Source organism: Trichomycterus rosablanca, chromosome 22 (assembly GCF_030014385.1).
Source record: "Trichomycterus rosablanca isolate fTriRos1 chromosome 22, fTriRos1.hap1, whole genome shotgun sequence".
Lineage (NCBI taxonomy): Eukaryota > Metazoa > Chordata > Actinopteri > Siluriformes > Trichomycteridae > Trichomycterus > Trichomycterus rosablanca.
Window position 1 is genome coordinate 11,626,568 of NC_086009.1, and position 23,002 is coordinate 11,649,569.

General features: G+C 36.9%; 1 protein-coding gene across 3 annotated transcripts in view; it reads left to right on the top strand.

Annotated features, from left to right (window-relative positions):
- Nucleotides 1-23,002, top strand: part of sh2b1 (SH2B adaptor protein 1) — a 59,194-nt gene that overhangs the window by 31,963 nt on the left and 4,229 nt on the right. For all 3 annotated transcript variants that reach the window (XM_063018662.1, XM_063018663.1, XM_063018664.1), the window contains 6 exons: nucleotides 540-631; nucleotides 735-820; nucleotides 6,655-6,807; nucleotides 6,901-7,109; nucleotides 8,115-8,289; nucleotides 17,723-17,813. In XM_063018662.1, the coding sequence (XP_062874732.1) occupies nucleotides 540-631; nucleotides 735-820; nucleotides 6,655-6,807; nucleotides 6,901-7,109; nucleotides 8,115-8,289; nucleotides 17,723-17,813 (806 nt within the window). The remainder of the gene's footprint in view (nucleotides 1-539; nucleotides 632-734; nucleotides 821-6,654; nucleotides 6,808-6,900; nucleotides 7,110-8,114; nucleotides 8,290-17,722; nucleotides 17,814-23,002) is intronic.

A 23,002-nucleotide genomic window follows, 5' to 3' on the forward strand; every position in this document is an offset into this window, starting at 1 on the left:
GGACATCGGTAGCCTGGTGGGTAGAGCTTTGGGCTCTCAACAGTAAAATTGCCAGTTTAAATCCAGGCTGTGCTCTGCACTCTTGGGCTCTTGAGCAAGGCCCTCAACCCTGTCTGCTTCCAGGGCGCCGTACAATGGCTGACCCTGCGCTCTTAAGCCTAGCTTCCAAACAAGCTGAGGAAAATTAATTCAAATAAAAAAAAATCAAATACAGTCTTTTCTCTTCTTTATCATCATCTTCTTAATATTCATTCTTAATATTAAGTCTTAATATTATAATCTTGCTCTCACTTTGAATATACAGATAAAAAATGTTGTAGACTCTAAATTTAGTAGCTAAATCTAGTAATTGTATGATCTATTTTTGCTCTACCTTCCTGATTTATTTTATTCAGTATCCAGTTTTTATCTGTCATTGTGTGATCTTTATGCTCTTTTACTTTTTTAATTAAATATGTATTCCGTCATAGTATTATCTATTTTTTGGTTCACTACCGTGGTTTAACTACCCTTTCTTTTTCTCCTCCACTGGATGTCAGTTGGAAGGCCAGGTGCAGTATGTGATCGAGACTAGAGATGCTGTTCAGATGAGAGCTTGGCTAAGTGATATCAGAAACAGCATTCATCTAAGGTATGATGTGTTCAGTTTAGATTTTAAAAATATTTAAACAGACCCATACAGGGATCTACCCAGTTTCACTTCCTGAAACATACTTTGTGACCCTTGACCTTAGTGAACAAGAAGATCCAGAGGGCTTGTGTAGTGGAGCACATACTGACCTTAGTGGCACACCAGAATTCAGCGACCATCTGTCTCAAGGTCTGTGTTTTCTGTTACAGTAATTACTGACTAGGTTACACAGTGAGTGAAGTATTTGACTATTTTGACAACTTTCAGTGCATACATCCACATTAAATTTTGACTTTGTACTGAATGTAAGTACATTTTTAGAAGCTTAAACAAATGTATTTTAGAAAAAGCTATTTCAAAAGATTCCTGATGTTAGTATCAAAAACGAGATGTACATGGACATATTAGGGAAGAATTTGTCTTTAACATTCAATAGACTACTGTAAATCTTAGTGTTTAATAAAAGAACAAACCCAGACATAAAGTCAAAAAGGAAGAGGTGCTCGGAAAGCACTAAGTTGAACTATTCTAAATTAATTTGATATTTTAAAATACTGAGATTATTAAAATGACCCACTTACCCTTGGGGGCTTGAAGATGATTTGCCAGTATGAGAAAATTTGACATGGGGAAAATAGGTAAACGGCAATTATGCTTAACAGAAACATTACAAAATCTGAAACTAGCTGTTGGAAAACTTCTAAGTTGGATCAGTTTGGTAAAGAAGCAGCAGAGAAGTGCAGAAATATTATTCATGGAAGTTCATGAAATGCTTCATTGCAGTTTCTGCAAAGTTTAAAAGTTGTGCTACAAAATATTAAGAATACTAATATTTTTGTTTGTGCAATTTTTATGTGCTTTATTATTTGAAATAATTAAAAATAGTTGTATTCAATGTGAAATAAAATACAATGGCTACAATACACTTCAATTTTAACTAAATTTATAAAAAGTTAAGAGCACAATTTGCCACCTCTACAATTTATTTAGCAATCAAAACAAGCCTTTATACACTGAAAAGGTAATGTTTGGGTGTTTGCCTATTTTCAGCACTGCAGTGATACCAACATGATAATGGCAATGTGTGTTGTCCTGGTATATTAGTGTATCAGGAGCAACAGTATTGTTGGGGTTTTTAAATACTGTTTAAATGTAGTAATATCTTTATTAGGACCACATACCCAGTTAGTACTTGTTGTTAATCCACAATTATAGAGGCTGGAGCATTTTTCTTTTTTCATGCACACTATGTTAATCTTCTCCCTGTATTTTTTTCAGTGAGCACTTTCTGATCACATGTCACTGTTGGCTTTATATTTTTGGTTGGATCACTATTCTTGGAAGAACAGTGACATAGAGGCTATTTGAAATCTTAACATTGCTGCACTTGCTACACTTTTTTCACTATGCCTTTGCTTGTTGGTTTCATTACTGTGTTGAGAATGGTCCAACACCCAAATAATATATATTCAGTGGGAGCTTTTTGGGAGTCCCGATTGATGAATGAATGGTGTTGAGGTTGTTAAAAAGGTACACAGAGCAACAGATGGACTACTGTCAGTAATTGCATACCCACATTGTCAAGTCAAATTTTACAGAATCTAGGACCAAAAAGCCCCTGTTGAGCAAGCCAATGGCAACAGTCGTAAGGAACAACTACCTTAAAAGTACAAGAAAAAAAGAACTTGAGAGGAACCAGACTCAACAGGGACCCATCCTTTTTGGATGGTCCAGATGATAATGTGAATGAATTAGAATTAGATTAACCAAACCATGCATATTAAATCAATGTTATAACAAGTTAAAAGAATTCTCTTTCAGTACAGTCTGTGGTAAAGTCTAATAGTTCTGGGCATTTTGAGTGCATACACGGTAGATTCTCTGCATGGCAGCTTCAAACTTGTAGCCTTTAGCAGCAGGTGGGTTAAAATGTGATATAAACAAAATCAGTAATACTTAGATGTAGGGATGCATCAATACCATTTTTTTCCCAACCGAGTACAAGTACAAGTACATGTATTTTTGTACTTGCCGATACCGATACCTATTTAGAACAGAGGTGGAAAGAGTACTAAAATATTGTACTCAAGTAAAAGAACTATTACTTTAATGAATTTTTACTTAAGTACGAATAAAGTTACTAGTCTAAAAATCTACTCAAGTAAAAAGTAACTCATTTAAAATGTACTCAGAGTAAACTTTACTTTTTAACAGGAGGGCGTGTCTCTTCTGTGTAATGCAAACAGGACAAGTGGATATTAATCTCACAATAGTTGTTTTTAATTAAAATATAATAGACAAACATGTTCATACAACATTTAAAACAGTTAGGGATGTGTAATGTGTCATTTTTGTCCCATAAAACTTTTTCAAACTGAATAACCACTAGTGATATGTGTCGTAGAATGATTCGATTCTATTGAACGGCCATTTAAACTGAAATAAAGGAACCGATTCGCATTTCTGGGAGTCGTTATGTATATATACGGCTCTTTAAAAGGAATCGAGACAAAAGATCCGACTCCCCATCACAGAATTCACTGCAGCAGTTTCCCAGACGCGATTTTTTGACGGATGTTATTTAAAATGTAGCTAATTACAATTTTTAGTACAAAACTTACTTAAGTAAAATTACAGGCTGTAAAATCTACTTTAAAAAGTACAAGTACACAAAAAAACGACTCAATTACAGTAACGCGAGTAAATGTAATTCGTTACTTTCCACCTCTGATTTAGAATGATGCAATCTGGAGCATTATGGAATAGTGTAGTTTTTAGTGTAAAATAGTGCAATGGAACAGTTGATTTGTTCCTTTGAGTACACGCACTGAACAGAAACCAACGGTCTCACAAATACAGGTTTTTTAAACAAAAACACGTGAGAAGTGATGAGGGGTTTAATGATGCCACGTCCAAAAATGCACGTCAACAAGTAGCGAGTGATCAAAGTGTTTGTGCGCTGATGTGATGAAATCAAGGAGAAAAAATAAATGAATCTGAGTGGATGAATAGCATGGATTGTTTTGTAGAGAACGATGAGGTCAGAAATACTGTAAAACGTGTGTGTGCCGGTGTATTCTGATATAAACTATCAGGGCAAAAATCGTGTAGTGTGAACCAGGCATAACGCAGCAACGTGCACTAGGCACACGGTATCGGATGTTTAGTATCGGAGCCTCGCTTGCGAGTACGAGTACAAGTTAATGAGCGCGGTATCGGGCAAATACCCGATACCAGTATCGGTACTCCTGCATCTCTACTTAGATGCCAATTGTGTAGAGAATAGCATGAGACTCCAGCACCCCTATCTATTGTCAGGGTGGACAGTCCCAGTGCTAGAGGTTGGAAGACATAAGTCCTGTTACATGTGGTATGATGCTAACATGCATTCCACCATAAGACCATCATACCAACGGTCAAGCATTGTGGCTGTAGTGTGATAGTACAGTGTATCACAAAAGTGAGTACACCCCTCACATTTCTGCAAATATTTCATTATATCTTTTCATGGGACAACACTATAGACATGAAACTTGGATATAACTTAGAGTAGTCAGTGTACAGCTTGTATAGCAGTGTAGATTTACTGTCTTCTGAAAATAACTCAACACACAGCCATTAATGTCTAAATAGCTGGCAACATAAGTGAGTACACCCCACAGTGAACATGTCCAAATTGTGCCCAAATGTGTCATTGTCCCTCCCTGGTGTCATGTGTCAAGGTCCCAGGTGTAAATGGGGAGCAGGGCTGTTAAATTTGGTGTTTTGGGTACAATTCTCTCATACTGGCCACTGGATATTCAACATGGCACCTCATGGCAAAGAACTCTCTGAGGATGTGAGAAATAGAATTGTTGCTCTCCACAAAGATGGCCTGGGCTATAAGAAGATTGCTAACACCCTGAAACTGAGCTACAGCATGGTAGCCAAGGTCATACAGTGGTTTTCCAGGACAGGTTCCACCCGGAACAGGCTTCGCCAGGGTCGACCAAAGAAGTTGAGTCCACGTGTTCGGCGTCATATCCAGAGGTTGGCTTTAAAAAATAGACACATGAGTGCTGCCAGCATTGCTGCAGAGGTTGAAGACGTGGGAGGTCAGCCTGTCAGTGCTCAGACCATACGCCGCACACTGCATCAACTCGGTCTGCATGGTCGTCATCCCAGAAGGAAGCTGACGCACAAGAAAGCCCGCAAACAGTTTGCTGAAGACAAGCAGTCCAACAACATGGATTACTGGAATGCCCTGTGGTCTGACGAGACCAAGATAAACTTGTTTGGCTCAGATGGTGTCCAGCATGTGTGGCGGCGCCCTGGTGAGAAGTACCAAGACAACTGTATCTTGCCTACAGTCAAGCATGGTGGTGGTAGCATCATGGTCTTGGGCTGCATGAGTGTTGCTGGCACTGGGGAGCTGCAGTTCATTGAGGGAAACATGAATTCCAACATGTACTGTGACATTCTGAAACAGAGCATGATCCCCTCCCTTCGAAAACTGGGCCTCATGGCAGTTTTCCAACAGGATAACGACCCCAAACACAACCTCCAAGATGACAACTGCCTTGCTGAGGAAGCTGAAGGTAAAGGTGATGGACTAAACCCAATTGAGCACCTGTGGCGCATCCTCAAGTGGAAGGTGGAGGAGTTCAAGGTGTCTAACATCCACCAGCTCCGTGATGTCATCATGAAGGAGTGGAAGAGGATTCCAGTAGCAACCTGTGCAGCTCTGGTGAATTCCATGCCCAGGAGGGTTAAGGCAGTGCTGGATAATAATGGTGGTCACACAAAATATTGACACTTTGGGCACAATTTGGACATGTTCACTGTGGGGTGTACTCACTTATGTTGCCAGCTATTTAGACATTAATGGCTGTGTGTTGAGTTATTTTCAGAAGACAGTAAATCTACACTGCTATACAAGTTGTACACTGACTACTCTAAGTTATATCCAAGTTTTATTTCTATAGTGTTGTCCCATGAAAAGATATAATAAAATATTTGCAGAAATGTGAGGGGTGTACTCACTTTTGTGATACACTGTATGTGGCTGCTTCGTTTCTCTATGACCTGGACATCATAATTGATGGAGCCATGAATCCTGCTTTCTATCAGAAAATTCTGAAGGAAAATGTCAAAAGAAGCTAATTTAAGGTTTTGCAGTGGTTGTCCTGTGAATCAATGTCCTGACTTGAATCCTATTTAGATGCTTTGGCAAGACTTTAAAATGGCATTTCATTCTCGAAAAGCCAAATTAAAACAATTCTGCAAAAGCAAATGGTTCTCCACATGTATATAAAAGACTTATTGCAAGGGTGACACAACCAGTTATTAGGCTTTGGAAGCCAATTATTTTTCAAATGGGTGATATAGGTTTTGATTGTATGTATGAAAAATTAAAGGCACATAGCATAAGAGGTTCATAGGCTATGGCAAAAAATATGGTGTAACTGCAGTGCTAGGTGGTGCTATAACATGCAAGATACCATTGGGCAAAGAACAACATGAAGTTTGGCATAGTGCTTCTGTGTTGTATCCTTCTTCAAGAATTTGTGGTGATGAAGCCTACAAGTTTGAGACACTGAGTCATGACAACAATCTCGCTCCTGCTAGATATGGTAGGGGACCTGCTGTTTCTGCACTGAAAATGTCCAGAACTTTATATTGACTTTATTACAGACTGGACTGAATAATGAAGAATTTTTTTTTTTTTTTTTTTTTTTTTTTACTAGTTTTAATTAAATTTTGTGTATGTAGTTTGTTTAAATTCAGGTCATTCAAAAAATCCTGTAGGCCATCCAAAGAGGGGAGTCCCTGCTAAACCTGGTTCCTCTCAAGGTGTCATTCTGTAATTTTAAGGGAGTTTTTCTTTGCCACTGTTAACCTTGGCTTGCTCAATAAGGGTTTTTGGTCTGTCAGCCCTGGATGTTGTAAAGTTTCTTTGAGATGATGTCTACTGTAAAAAGTGCTATAAAAAAAAATTTACTTGACTATGTTATGTTAATATAGTTTTTGTGTTAAAACTACAGTATGCTATGGTGGGGTGAGTGGGTCTCCACTGCTGGAGCCTCTTCCTCCTGAGCTCCCACCTCGTGCCCCTCTTGATGAACCAGATGGTCGACTGCTTGGTGGAGGTGGATCCAGTCTTAGCATGCCATTTCCAGAGACGCCTGATGCCACAGGTAAACGCAACTCTCACTAAAATTATTATTAATAAATATTTTCTATTCATCCTTTTGTACTGAGAAATTAATGTAACAGAATGGATTTTTTAGGGTCCTTCCTTTTCTCCGAGGGATCAGCGGCAGAGCCAGAACACCCCCTAAGTGAATGTCAGTGGTTCCATGGCACTCTCTCACGGCTGAAGGCAGCCCAGTTGGTGCTTGCAGGCGGCATTTCGAGCCACGGTGTCTTTCTTGTGCGCCAGAGTGAGACGCGGCGTGGCGAGTACGTCCTTACCTTTAATTTTCAGGGCAAAGCCAAGGTAAGTTCACAGTTCTTGCTGTTCCCAGTAATGATATAAGGGTTGATTATTTCAGCATGCTTGCAAACATAAATAAGCTTTCATTGACAATGAAATAGCTTGTTTAATAGCTTGTTTTTTTTTTTTCAAACACTTATACACTTATAGAACAGGTGTTGACATGTTTCAAATCTAACAGCAAAAAACAGTTATGCAGAACAAAATAATGTAAAACAGGTAATTGAACACTAGTGCAGGTGTTTATAAGAACTAAAAATATTTGCAAGAAACACACTGAGTGCAATAAAACCACTACTCTGTGACAAAAAAACACTGTGACTAAAGTGACTAAAAAAGAAAACTAAAATTGCTCAAAGAACAAAGAAAGACTACAATGAATACAAACTAAACATAACTACCTAAACTAATAGCTTAACTAAATCCTAAGCCAGATTTAAGCAAAACAACTCCAGAATACGAAGATCAAGGAAAGCACTAGGAAATCATGAAAACAATGGAGCAAAAAAACAGACAGAGCGAGAACACATGGAACGGGTTAATGCAATGCCAAGAGTTTGTGCTGGATTATTTATACCAGTCCTTATGATGTATGGAATGAGCTGCAGGTGTGGGGATGGTCAGTTAACTTGGTGTGTAGGTAGCGCATGGTTCAGAGCATTATAATTCTTGTAGTTACACCTAAGTTGTTTTTTATGAAGGAGATAAACGTGACTTAATCCTAAGATTGTCTTATTTCATTACTTAAATTTTTCAAATTTATTACTGATAGTTTTATAATTTTTACTGATCTTGCATAAAACAAGTTTAAACAAGAAAAAGCATAGGATGATTATTTTGGCAAATCAACCATCAAGAAAATGCATCTGGTTAAATAAAATTAACATAGCCAAAACAAGATTTTTTATTTGTTTGTATTTAGTATTTTTTTTACTCTTTATTTCTGGCTCAGAACTCCTTGTCTCTATTTTAATGTGTTTTTCTGTCCTGCTTTTTAATCTTTTGCAGCATTTGCGTCTTTCTCTAAATGAGGATGGCCAGTGTCGAGTGCAGCATCTCTGGTTCCAATCCATCTTTGATATGCTGGAGCACTTCCGGGTGCATCCCATCCCCCTGGAATCTGGAGGGGCATCTGATGTCACTCTTATCAGCTTTGTGGGGTCCACGACTGCCCGACAGACAGGTACTAACACTCAGGTTCAAGGGTCAGCACTGAAGGAATAACGAGTGTGGTGAGAAGCAGATAATTTCTTAGGCAGGGAGCAGTACTTGGGGATATTTTTACACGTTTTGGAAGTGTGTTCTAAGATGGTAAGTGTACTAGATCTGTGACACAGTTATATGACGACATAGCATTTTGTCTGTTATTAAAGTTGGTTTCCATTGCCAGCCATGACAAGCTTTTGATGCAGAAAGCAACTAAACAACTAAGTTGGCTGGCTATGCATGGCTTTGTCATTTTAACTCTGATGCTATGATTTGCAGATGATGATTTGTGTGCATGGCCTGAGTTCCTTTTCTTACAATCCCGAGTCCATTCTTATCCTTCATACTTAATCATCCTTTGTTTCTTCACTTTTTTCTCTCCCATAACAGCTTTATTTGTGTCTTTTCTTCTAGTGTCTTTATATGTCTTGTTCATGTGATCCTCTTTGCCATGTCCCAATAATGTTTCATACTGATTCATGGACATTTCATATGTGTGTGTTCATGTGTGTATATTGATAATCAGCCACATTAGAGGAAATAACTGTGTAATTATTATTCTTGTAGGGGGAGGTTAAGAATTTGCCTGCTTGTCAAGAGATTAGAGTTTGAGCTTGGGACATGATACATGTTATGGCCAAAAGTATGTGGACACTTGGCCATGAGCTTATGGTACATTTCATTCCAAAACACTGGGCAATTATTATGAAGATTCCTCTCACCTTTTGTGGATATAAAAGGCTTCACTGCTATTAAATAAAATACGGCTAATGGATTTTGTGACCATTCAGTTACAAAAAGCATTTGTCAGGCACCAATTTTAAAGTTCCAATTAATCTCAATAATCTTTAATGGGATTGTGGTCAGGGTTCTTTGCAGGCCACTGAAGTTCCTCAACACCAGACTTAATGGATGTTGACTGAGCCAATAAATTACTTGTGCACAAAGCACATTTTCCAGACTGTAGATAAAAGTTAAAAGTTTAAAGCAAATAATTTATATAATTAATTTTAACCAACTGGTAACAATGGGTGTGGAAGAAACACATAAACTACATCAATCTAAAAGAGGGGGGTGTTTTCAGACTTTTGACTGTTTGTTGTATTGCCGTCCAAAAGAGGAATTTGTTACTATTTAAGGCATTTAAAGGCGTTCTTTAGAAAACAGGGAATAATTGTATCTGTAAATTAAGTTCCTGAAGTCTTTGTAATATGTGTGACATACAGTCCCCTCCATAAAAATGACACCACTGGAAAAAAAAATATTAAAAAGGGCTGTAATATTGCTTATCTTATTGTTCATTTTTTTACTTCAGAAACATTAACAAAAGCTACACTTTATGTACTTTACACATAGTAACCAAAATAAAAGATCTAAATCCGATTATGAAATAAATTAGTGTCAATGCAATTAATTCTGTGTGCCAGAATTAGTATTTTGTGCAGCCTCCCTTTAGTAAAATAAGAGTATTTTCTATAATACCTAGTAAGATAAGGAATTTAAGACCATTCCTCCATAAATAATCTCTCCAGAACATTTAGATTACAAGGACAATTAACAATTTTGGGTGTGCTTTGGGTCATTATCCTGCTGAAATATCTAAGTACAGCTTAGTTTTTGTCCCTGACTGAAGCAGCCAGGATTGATTTATGATCTGCATGATACTTTGTATCAAAAAAGCTTTTCATGGCATTTGTAATAAAACCTCACAGGTCCATGTTACAGAAAGGGAATACAGTAATTTAATGCATGGCTTTGTGTCTGTACCAAACCCAGTGTTTGTTGCCTAAAAGCTCTGTTTTAATCTTATTTGACCATTGAAAATGGTCCTACTAAATGCTTAGATAACATCAGGCAAACTGTAGGTGCTTGCTGTTGGTCCTTAACAGCAGAGGATTTTATCTGGAACCCGAAAAAACTTTTGGTTATGTGGGTGGCATTTAATTGAAAGCCTAACCAATGTTTGTAATTCTCAGCTTTGAAAATTGGAGATTACTTGGCCAATCAAACCATTGTACTCACTTGTTTGGTTAAAAAAGTTTATGGTTCGACATAAGTTTTTTGCCAGACAGATTCTTAAGGTCAGTTTTGTAATTGCTCTGATATTGGCAATGTGCCGTGATTTGTGCATCTCCATAACCTTTTGTTGCATGTTATTGAGAGTGTGTATGTGTTGTGGATGGCCAAAGCCCTGCAAATAATTGGCACCCTGTCCAGGATATTCCTGTCTTGTGTCCTGTGTTTCCTGCTGGAACTGGACCCACGGTGACTCTGACCAGGATAAAGCAGTTGGTTAAATTAAAATGGAAAAATATACTGATACTCTAAAATAATACATATTTTTGTTCATTTGCTGTATCATTTAACTGTTAAAGATTTGAAAGCATTTAAAAATAAAAATATCTGTGTGTTTGTGTGTGAATACTCAAGGTTGAATTTTACCACAGAAGGCTTAACATATACATGTATGGCAGCCATTTAATTTCAATGCTTGTTGATTTCCAACACAGGTGCACTTTATTCTTCTTAATGAGGTTTTGATTAAATAAATCCAAATCTTATTTAACAATGAAAAGTAATCAAAAATGTGCTGTCATTGCTGTTCTCATGTAACAGGGCCAGCTTGGTGGCAAAACCATGCTAGAAGTACCTCAAAAGTAATTGAAATTATAAAACAACTATTGACCATGCCAACAGCTTGTCAGCTTGACCAACATCTCAATTTGTAATGGTTAGATAGGAAACTGGAAAAGCCTACAAATCGCAGCATTTTACACCAACTGTAAAATTTGTTAAAGGATCAGTGATGATCTGGGGTTACTTCAGACTAGAATCAGGTTTGTTTGTTTGTTTATTAGGATTTTAATGTCTTGTTTTGCACTTTGATTATATTCATGACAGGAACGGTAGTCATTACACAAGGTTAATCAGTTCACAAGGTTATATCAAACACAGTCCTGGACAATTTAATCTCTTCAATTCACCTCATTTGCATGTCTTTGGACTGTGGGAGGAAACCGGAGCTCCCGGAGGAAACCCACACAGACACGGGGAGAACATGCAAACTCCACACAGAAAGGACCCGGACCGCCCCACCTGGGGATCGAACCTAGGACCTTCTAGTGACAGTTATACCCACTTAGTCATCATGCCATTCCTGGAATCAGGTAAATTTGTCTTTGTGAAAGAGAACTTGCGTCCTTATGCACTGACATTGTTGCCCAACTCTGAGCATTGTTTTTTTTTAGCAGGACAATGCTCTATGTCACAAAGCCAGAGTGGCTAAGGAGTAGCTAAAGTTACATTAAAACAGTATTTTAATGGGTATAAAGCTGTAATCTTTGCATTATTCAAAGTCTAAAAACAATGCATCTGATTTGTTATTTTGACCATTTGTAATTTTCTTGAAAAAAAAAAAGAACACTGTGCATAATGTGTGTTTATATACAAACCTAATTTGTGGTATGTCTTGTTAAATGCAGTAAAACAATGATATGATTTTTTTTCAGTACTTTTATTTAACCAATTAAACAAGAATACAATTAAATGTTTTTACTGACCAACTTTATTGGAATTTCCAAATATAACAAATTTACAACCCAAATCAGAAAAAAGTTGGGACAGTATGGACAATGCAAATTAAAAAAACAAATGCAGTGATTCTTTCCTTTATTTAGATTTTTTATTTCATTTCAGACAGTATATACCCAATATATTTTATGTTTTGTCTGGTCAACTTCATTTCATTTGTTAATATACGTCCATTTATGCATTTTACACCTGCAACGCATTTCAAAAAATGTTGGGACGGGGGCAATTTAGGGCTGGTAATGAGGTAAAAAAGTATATAACTAGATGATTTCAAACAGGTGATTTCAACAGGTGATTGTAATCTTCTGTGTTGATGTGTGTCATAGTAACATAGACAGGCCTTGCAGATAGGTATCCTTTCATGATAACGGGTTATTGCATTTGGGAACCAATAAGAAGACCTGAAATTTAATTTGTACATGTATTTGTCTCTGTCATTTTTTGTTAGGTTCTAAATGTCAAAGTAAGTATAAAAAAAACACTGCATTTTTTTATTTGCATTTTCCATACGTTCCCATTTTTTCTGATTTTGGGTTGTAGAATTTAATGCCTGCAACACACTTAGAAGATGTGGCAGAGACATATTTACCAATATGTTACGTCATTTTATAACAACCATGGGCCTCTCTTAAAAAAGACGTCATCAGGTTGGCAGCATATGTCTCTAAAATCCCAATACGCTTCTGCGTCAATGGTACCTTCACAAATATGCAGTTCACCAATGCCATGGCCACTGGTGATATATTTCACATTGATCACTTTGTAAATACTCATGATATCACACCAATAGTCATTATTAACAGCTCAACTCAAATATCACTAACCTTGATGTAATTAGGCTGAAAAACCACAGATGAGCACGGACTTGTGAGAAGACTTGCATTTTGTGATTTGGGAGTAAGTACCATTCAGACTGTTATCATCAAAAGGTGCAAAAGCCAAAGTCTGTCCTGGTACAAGGGTTTATTAGTGTCCATGACATATGTTATTTGCATCTGTTTGAATGTACTAATGTGGAGGGGTAAATTTGGGATTTTAGAGAGATACAGTATATGCTGTCATTAAGGTGATGTATTTTCCCAAAAAGCCTATGATTATTTCAGAATGCCAGTCTGTTGAACAATGAGTACTTACATTACTACATTTATGTATTTTAATAAACTAACATTTTGTTTTATTCTGTTACCTACTGATAACATTTCTCCTACATTGTAGATTTAGGGCATTTATTTGCAGAAAATGACAGTTGGTCAAACCAAGAATGTGCTGTGTTTTCAGGCCCTGAATAATGCAGAGAAAACAAATTTTTCTATCATACGAAAAAATTCATGTCTGGAAATTATGATGGTCAGGGTCTTGATCTGGCTGGGAAAAAACTTAATCTAGGATAACTTAATTTACATACTGGTGTGATACATGCTGTCCTCGCAAAGACGCATGAATGCTTAAGCAAGGCTGGACGTGTGCCAAAACAAAACATGGGGATGATGCCTTGCTTTGTTTCTGTGTTACTTGACACTGTTGTGTAAATTCTGCTCTGTGGCACGTACAAACGACCAGGTGTTGAGCCAAGCTAAAAACTGGATACATTAGATATGATTTTACTCCTTTCTCTATGGTCCAATCCTTTTTTCACAGCCTCCCCTTCATTTGCTATTCTTTTTGTATGTCATCTTACAATTTTGGAGTGACATTTTAAGTAGTTGGCGGTCATTCCCATGATGGAAGAGTCTGAAGCTGAAGCAGGTCTGAAGCTTTGCTGCCTTAATTGTCTGCTGCTTGTTCCCATTACCCACCCTCTTGGAAATTTTAATGATGGAAGCAATCTGGTGCTCACTGTATCCCTCTGCCAGTAAAGCCAGAATCAAATCATTCTCTTTCTCATTTTTACTCAGAACAATCTTTTGGGATTGTTAATAATTATTTTTAGATTCCAGTTATTTTTTAAGGTACTGCTAGCACTGTTTTTGCCACTCAGCTGGTGTTATCACAAAAGCATAGTGATGACCACAGCAATTATTTTCCTTGTTAAATTAAATTTGGTTCAGGTGAGCGTTTAATCAGTCCCTCATTAGACAGAATGAGGTGTGCATGTGTTGGAAGTCAACAAACACTAGAATTTAAGAAAAAAGTTATATACTAGCTGTATACTATGTACTATTTACATATTCTTTGTTTATATAGTTGCAATCAAAATTATTCAACCCCCATTGCACATTAGGTTTATTAGCAAAATTTTCATCTGCTTGCAGTAAACCAGTCAAAAAAAGAACAGCTTACATAGCCTCACACAACTTATATAACAAGTAGTTTCCCCAAATTCAACACAAAATGTAGCTTTTAATCAGTACTGCATCATTCTTAGAACACCTGATGCAACTAATAAAACATTACATCAAACATCAAATTAAAAACATCAAATTCCTGGACTGGTTAAGGATTCATTGACTGTGACATTGGATAGCAAGTTATAAATATGGCAAAATTTCAATAAAGAGAATTCAGTCAAGAGGTTTCAGTCACAAAAATGTCCAAAAGAGTAGACACACAAACAAGGATACAAAAGATGTCAAAAGTTGGAAGTATAGTTTGCAAATTCAAAGTTAAAAGTAACACTGGCTACACTACCTGGACATGGCAGAAAGAAAAAGTTTTCACTAGCTGCTACCAAATTTACTGAGAGGCAGATGGTCAAAAACCCTCAAGTGACTGCAAAAGACCTGCAGCAAGATTTGGTGGCAGTAGTCACTGATGTTTCAGTTTGCACAATAAGGTGCATACTAAATGCTGAAGCTTTCCCTGAAGGGCTCTCTCTACTTACCCAAAAGCAAAAGAAAAGTCGGTTCCAATATGCTCAGAACCATATAGATGAGCCACAGTAGTTTTGGGATACTGTTCTGTGGAGCGATGATTTTTAGAGCCAATGGATCAGCTGTATGTCTGGAGAAGGAAGAATGAAGCATACACTAACAAGAACATCCTGCCTACAGCTAAGCTTACCAGTGACTCAGTGATGCATTCTAGCTGCTTGCTTTTTCTGGCACTGGAAATCTGCAGCATGTGAAGGGCAAGATGGATATTCTGGCAATTCTAAGAGAAAATATCATGCCTTTCTGAAGATGTCCTGAAAGACTGAGTGGCCATCCCAGTCACCTGACCTGCAGTTGCAGCATACATACCCAAAAAATATTAGTGAGGCCGTAGCCCTTGAGGAATGGGCTCATATTCCACAGAAATGTTGCCAGAAGCTGGTGTCGGGCTGTACATTACGTTTGCAGCAGGTCATAACAACAAAGGGTTTCTATTAATTACTAAAAATGCTTGTCATGAACAATTCTGTCATTGTTATGAATAATTGTCATGGATAACTCTGATGTCTAATGTGGAGAAACAACTTGTTATATAGGTTGTGTTGAGCTGTTTAAATTGTTCTTGTTTGTTTGGTTTATTTCAAACGGCTATGAATTTGTACATTTTGCTATTACATCTATAGAGTTGAATAATATGTATTCTATTGTAATATCTATATATGCCTTATCTGTCATACCTGACATTTTTAATGATAAGAAAATGTATTCCTAGCTTACTGCTGCACACCAACTTGAGTCACAGGGACTTGGGCTCAATCTTCTGTCTAAATGTGTTACGTTGTTTTTCGTCTATGTGGGTTTCTCTAAGAACACTGGTTTTCTTTCCACCTTAGAAAAACTTGCAGAAGGTGATTCCTCAGCTTTAAATTCCCTTTAGATGTAACCCTTTTTATTCATTACTAGACAACAACTACACTGTGCTGATTTATATAGTCTCTGTTAATGTGTGAAAGCAACTGCTGTAGTTTTCAGTATAATTATGACCGAAAAGTATGCAGATTACTAATTATATTTACGTGCTGCATTTATTCATTTTCATAATAATAAAACTCAGCAAAGGAAGGGACCTGTGAGGAAAAGATGTTAGTAACACACAATACAATTGGTCCATAGAACCAAAGCCAATCACTGATATTGTCACTGAACTGAACTTCAACTGAGAAAATCTTACAAATGTGTTGCTTGCTAGCATGAATGTATAGTTAGTTAGTAAATGTTTATGTTATTGTGGTGGATATCTGTGGAGGAATGTAAATACATTTTCGTTGCATATTTGTGCAGTATTCAGTGAAGTTTAGTATGCATAATTGTGGCTTGCAGGAAGAGAGTTGTGTCTATTCACGTTGTACACAATATGCAGTATGTCTTCATGAATCTCTCCTAATGTTAAACAATACAACTTAGCCCTACAACATCCACAATTTGAAAATTGTCATTTATTTTATTATTCATTTCTTTATTTTTACAACCCCAAATCAGAAAAAGTTGAGGCAGCATGGAAAATGCAAATAATATTTACTTTTTTCATTGCAGACAGTATGAAATTGAGATATTTCATGTTTTGTCTGGTCAACTTCATTTAATTTATTAATATTTATTTTTATTAATATTAAGAAATATTAATTTCTGCATTTCAGGCCTGCAACACATACCAAAACAAGTTGGGACAGTAAAGCATTTACCACTTTGTAATGTTGCCATTCCTTTTCACCACACTTTAAAGATGTTTTAGTGTTTCAGGTTTTATTTTGTCCTTTTCTTCCTGCAAACATGTCTTAAGATGTGCAACAGTACGGGGTTATCGTTGTTGCATTTTTCATTTCAAAATTCTCCACACATTCTCTATTGGAGACAGGTAAGGACTGCAGGCAGGCCAGTCCAGTACCAGTACCTTCTTCTTCCGTAGCCATGCCTTTGTAATGTGTGCAGGATGTGGTTTTTCACTGTCTTGTTGAAAAATGCATGGACGTCCCTGGAAAAGATGACGTCTTGAAGGCAGCATATGTTGCTCTAGGATCTCAATGTACTTTTCCTTTTCTGCCATTATGCTGCCATCACAGAAGTGTAAATTACCTCTGCCAAGAGCCCATGCCATGACAGACTCTGGCCCTAAATTGGAACGTGTTGCAGGCCTGAAATGCAGGAATGGAGGTATATTAACAAATGAATAAAGTTGAGCAGACAAAACATGAAATATCCCAGGTTCAAACGGTCTGCAATAAAAAAAAAGTCAAAGTAAATGTAAGGAACACTGCATTTTTATTTTATTTGCATTTTCCATGCTGTCCCAACTTTTTCTGATTTGGTGTTGTACTAAACACTTGTCATAGTTGAGGCTGGTCCAGTGCCACATGGAAACATGCAAGGCAGGGTGAGGCACATGGGCAGTTTGTCAATCAATCACAGAGCAACACACATTTACTCACTCATTCCCACCTATGGGCTACTAAGCAAGGGTAATGCACCTTCTGCATGTTTTGGGTTAAAAGGGAGAACTAGAGTACCTGGAAAAACTCTTTACAGACAGTGACTATTCAACCAGCTGCACTACTATGTGGCCTTGTAATTTAAAAATGAAACTGAAAACAATGGTAGTTATAAAACTAATTGCAAAATATACTAGAATAACCATGTTTAACAATGTCTATGCAGTTATAAAAATCTTTCATGTCTGTGCACTTAAAACATTTATCTTTCATAGACTTTCTTCAGTCTCTCTTTCTTCTAACAGCATTGGATAATTCACCTTTTTTTGTATGCACCTAATTCTTTGCCTCTTTTCCTAAACCCTTCATGCTCCACTTCTTGTTCACTATCACTCATGCTTCACTTCTTGACTAAAACCCTCTGTCCCATCCCTGTGCTTCAGGCTTCCCCTTTTCTGCTAGTGTGAATCAAAGCTCTGATTGGCTGTCTTTGTTGTTGTTTATCGTTGGGTCATCTTCGCAGGCCGGGACAGGGCAGGCAGCCGGCCCACAGTCTGTGATGTCATCACCACGCGCCACCCTGATTCTCCATCAACCCCCATCTCTGACTGTGTGTAAGTGAGATCAGATTTAATAGAGGGAGAAAGGGAATTAAATTAAAGTGTGAATGAGAGAAAGGAAGAACCTCAGAGGCAGATTTGCATATTTTATGCATATATATATAGCACTTTTTGCATATTTGTCAAACTCTGTTTTAAATTATTAAATTAATTTATTTAAGACAAAGGCATCCTAAGTAAACACAAATACATTTTAAATGATTATTTTACTTGTTGAAGGAAATAAGTTATCCAACACTAACTGACTTGCCCCCTTAATTTTTTAATCAATTAGTCAACCATATTATTGTTTCAGATTTTGCTGCCTCCCAAAACAGTGCCTTGTAGCTTGTACTAAATATCTCATTACTGTCTTTTTGTGTAATTATTTACCTAAAATAGAGGTAATTTGAAACAACAAAAAAATGAAAAAGGTAGTATTCCATTTGACCTTATGTAAGCTATTGTGTTCACAACCTATACACATGCTTGATACAACAAAATATAAAAGATATGCATCTGTTTACAATGTTTTGTAAACATTTTATACATTTTATACATTTAACTTTTTAATGTAAAAAAATGTGTACATCGTGTAGACTTTTCAATCACAAAAGTGCTGCTTTATCACTAACACTATGCACTTCTGTGTCAGCACAAAGGGTGTTTATATTCTGAACAGTCTAGGACTAAAATTGCAATTGCATTGAAGTTTACTTATTTAAGGCCTTGTGCACAAATTTCAGGTAAATGCAAAATCATTTAATAATTTCTGCAAATTATTTTTTTTGTTTAGTTATTTGTTTAAAAGTTTGTTTTGTGGAAATCTGTTGGGTCTTCTTTGTATGCTAGTGCATAGGGCTAGTTTGACTGCTTATATACAGGGCTAGTTTGACTGCTCCCATTAGACTTGAGTCAAGAGCATTAAAATTGAATAGTCGTTTTGTGTCTGTAGGATTTTAAACCCATGAGGTAAGTGCATCTGTGAGGCCAGGCATTAATGCCTGACAAAAAGGTTTGGCCTGCAACTAATGTTTTGATTTCTTCCTAGGGTGTTCAGGAGCATTAAAGTCAGGGCTTTATGCAAGCCACTGTATTTATGCCACTGGGGCACAGTCAAACTACAGCAGGAAAGGGTCATCACCAAACAGTTGCCACAATGTAACCATAAAATACATTTTCTGTCAATAATTTTAATACATTAATTAGGAAATAGTGTGGCTGAAACACATGAACACAATAATTATAAGTGGTGCCCACATTTTTTTTTAACCATATAGCATTTTATATATAAAACCTTTTACCAACAGTCAAACGTAGTGGTTGTAGTGTAATGGTTTGAGGATGCTGCAATCGAACCAAAACAACATGTTACTGAGGGAATAATAAATTCCACTTATCATTAAGATAAGGAGTGAGTTTTTTTGTGGGCTGAAGCTAGGTCTAAAATACTAAATATCTCAAATACAAAAGTAAGTTCACAACCAAATAGCTTCAAATCAACAACAATAACATTATGAAGTGATCCAGTTCCAACTCAGAAATATACTAATATACACTGTGCCACTCCTGCAGGTGCCTAAACCAGACAGTAGCAGTCACTGTTGCAGTGGCAACCAGGTGTGTCTATTTCCTCCCCCTATTCGTCAGACACACTTATTTGTGTCTGTTGAGTTGTGTGCTACCACTGCGCCACCCAAACACCTTAAAGTGGTTTTTTAAAAACAATTCCTTAAAAAAGGATACATTTAAGGAATAAAGTGATACATAAAAAATTGAAGGTTGGTGCAACCCCCCAACCAAGTAAAAGGGACATTACTTTTTACAAGGGTTATATGGGTATTGGATGACTTAGTTCCTTGAATTAATCACAAAATATGTTTAACAAATTGTGATTTTTACTTTGTGTAATGTTTTGGGGTTTTTTGTCCTGAAAGCATTTAGTGTGACAATTATGCAATGTCCGTAAAAATGCCTGGCTGAGATTAAATAAAGTTGGTTTATCTAACAAATATAATGAAACTACTTGGAGTTTATCACTTCCACAGTATTTCCATGTAGCTAGCTATCTCAGGGCTTGATGATGTAAAAGCATAGTGGACGTGTATTGAGACACTACTTATTCTAAACCCCTAAAGACTGCTTAGACATTTAAATACACAAAAGTAGAGCTTAGTCCTATGTATTTTTTTGTATGAACTGCAAACCCAATTTCAAAGAAGTTGGTAGAGTGGGGAAAACATGAAAACAGTTATCAATAAATTGCAAATTGTTGAAATCAATCTTAATTCAGTTGAAAACTTAAATGTGTCTTGCTCATTCTAAATTAGCAACATGTGGCAAAAAGTATGTAATCTTATGGGAACTAAGGACACCAACTGTTGTATTTGTGAGAATTATTTTTTTAATCTCATTGATAGAACACGATGCTCAATATTGTGGGGTCTTCATTGTTTTGTATTGCATTTAATAATGCACCATACATCTAGTCTAGCACATGTACTCTGTTAATATAATACCATGCTGTTGTGATCAAGCAGAATGTGACTTGGCATTGTCTTGTTAAAGCAAGCAGGGATTGTCCTAAGAGACATTATCTAGATATCCTTACTGCATCCATAAAGCTCTTCTTTGGCCTTTCTCTCCTCCTGCCTCGTGGCTCAATCCTTAGTACCCTTATCCCAATATAAAATCTCATCCTTTCTCTGCACTTGACGAAACCATCTCAATCTTGCCTCCCTAGCTTTGTCCCTCAAACATACTATTTGCGCTGTCCTTCTAATAAACTTGTCCATCCTTGTCATTCCCAAGAAGAATTGCAGCATCTTTATCTCTGCTATTTCTAGTTCCCTCTCTTGCCATTTGTCAGTGCCACCGCCTTCAAGCAGTACAATATACCATGCCTTAGTACTGACCTGTAAACTTTCCCTTTCACTTTGAAAGATACCTCTCCAATGCAAACGTGTGTACATCCACAAAAACAATGCATTTCCTGGATCTTCTTGCTGTGGCTGATCAACTTTTTTGCCTCTGTAGTTACAACAGTTCTGCAGTTACCATCTGATCCTTCATTCCGCCCTCACTCACTTTCTCTACTTCGCCTCTAAAGGCATTCTACAGACCACCATCTGATGCTGTCTAACTACACTTACCCTTGCCACCACCTTACAATTTTCGATCTCTTTAAGGTTACATCCCCTGCATTGGATATAGTCCAGCTATTTTCACCTTCCCCTGCTTTTGTATGTCACTTTGTGTTCCTCCTTCTTTTTAAAATATGTGCGTATGTAAATATTGGGTGGTGCAGTGGTAAAGCACACTTGGAGTTTGAATCTCCCATATATTCCCATATAAACTCGCCATGTGCAGATGAAAAGCAGTCAGCACTCACAGTAGTTGAGGCCTGCATCAGTAGAGGTAAGATACAATTGGGGAGAAAAATTCTGGAGAAAACTGGGGGGAAATCACAACGTGTGTGTGTGTGTGTGTGTGTGTGTTCACTAAAGCCATTTACATACTTTATTCTGCCCATCCCTATTTCTGCCCTTAATGAAAGACAGCTCATGAGAAGGTGTTGAGTAGATCCATTTACCAACATGCGTATTGAAGTCGGCACCAATTACATTTCTCTTTTCTTTGGGTTTCCTCCCACTTTATCTAACTCTCTCCAGAAATCTTCTTTTTCCTCCATATCACAACCCACTTGTGGGGCATATGCACTGATAACATTCATCAATTTCCAGCTTCACACTCATCACTCTATCAAACGCCTTTTTCATTTCCAATTTATTGTTTATGTACTCTTCCTTGAAGATTAGCCCTACCCCATTTCTTTTTCTATACACACCAGGGTAGAACAGTTTCGAACCACCTCCAATGCTTCTAACCTTAGTCTACTTGGTTTCTTGTACACATAGTATATCAATCCTTCTCCTCTTCATTAGCTAGCTCTCTCCCAGTCTAAGTGCACACTTTCAGAGTTCCAACTCTCATCTTCACCTTTCTACCCTTCCACCTTTCTCACTGCTTTAAAACATTCTTTCCTCTTCTTCTTCTCCTCCTTGGCCCAACAATAGCATAGTGACCACCTGTACTCTGCTGGCCAACAGTACTAGTGGGTTTTATTCAATATTTTTTATTTAGTTTTTGTAGTAAAGAAATTAATTGAATAAGTAAGTAAAGTGTTTCTTTAAATATTAAAAAAAATTGGACTTACAGTTGTGATTAACAGACACTTTTTAAATGATAACATTTAACTTGAGGATCCCTGCGGACACCCCGTTGCATTTTAAAAAATAATAAATACATAATAATCATATCAATACAAATAATCATAATAAACATAATTGCTGTTACAGTATGTTCATGTGGCCTTTGTTGGGCATTCTAAAAGGATAAAAAAAAACATTAAAGTAGTATTTTTGGTCAAACACGCTAAAAACAAAATCCCAACATTATACCACAGGTGGGCATAGATGAAAAGGAATAAACATAGGTGTAATAGTCGAACAGCAGGTTATTTGTTCACCATAGAGCATGTTTGTCTGCCTATTTCTATCTTGGGTGGATTTTAGTTGCCTAGATCCTTTGTAGATTTCTTCTTACATGGGTCACTTAATGTATTCTCTAAACCAATCCCAATTTTAAAAAGACAACAAGCTCTTTCTCCACAATGGCCACATTTTAAACAAATTATTTTACTGGAAATGTCAAGTAAGCACTGCATTTTATATTTTGTATCATATACAACATTTAAAAGATATTGATACAACATTTACAACATTTTGTGCATCATCCTTCAAGCTACACAGCTAACTCTTCATTTAGTAATTGGAGAAACAGCTAATTTGGTATTGACTTTCAGCATTGCATCTCAGCAAACATGCTTTTTTTATCGTTTTTTGTAATTATTCATTTATGTACTTTTTGTCATTGTACACTCATCAGTCTTGATGCCTGCATTTTCAAAATATATCTGCAAATCTTTAGCTTTGTAACACTTCTGGGATTTATTGTACTTTGCAGTTAATATATACAGGGGTTGGACAATGAAACTGAAACACCTGTCATTTTAGTGTGGGAGGTTTCATGGCTAAATTGGACCAGTCTGGTGGCCAATCTTCATTAATTGCACATTGCACCAGTAAGAGCAGAGTGTGAAGGTTCAATTAGCAGGGTAAGAGCACAGTTTTGCTCAAAATATT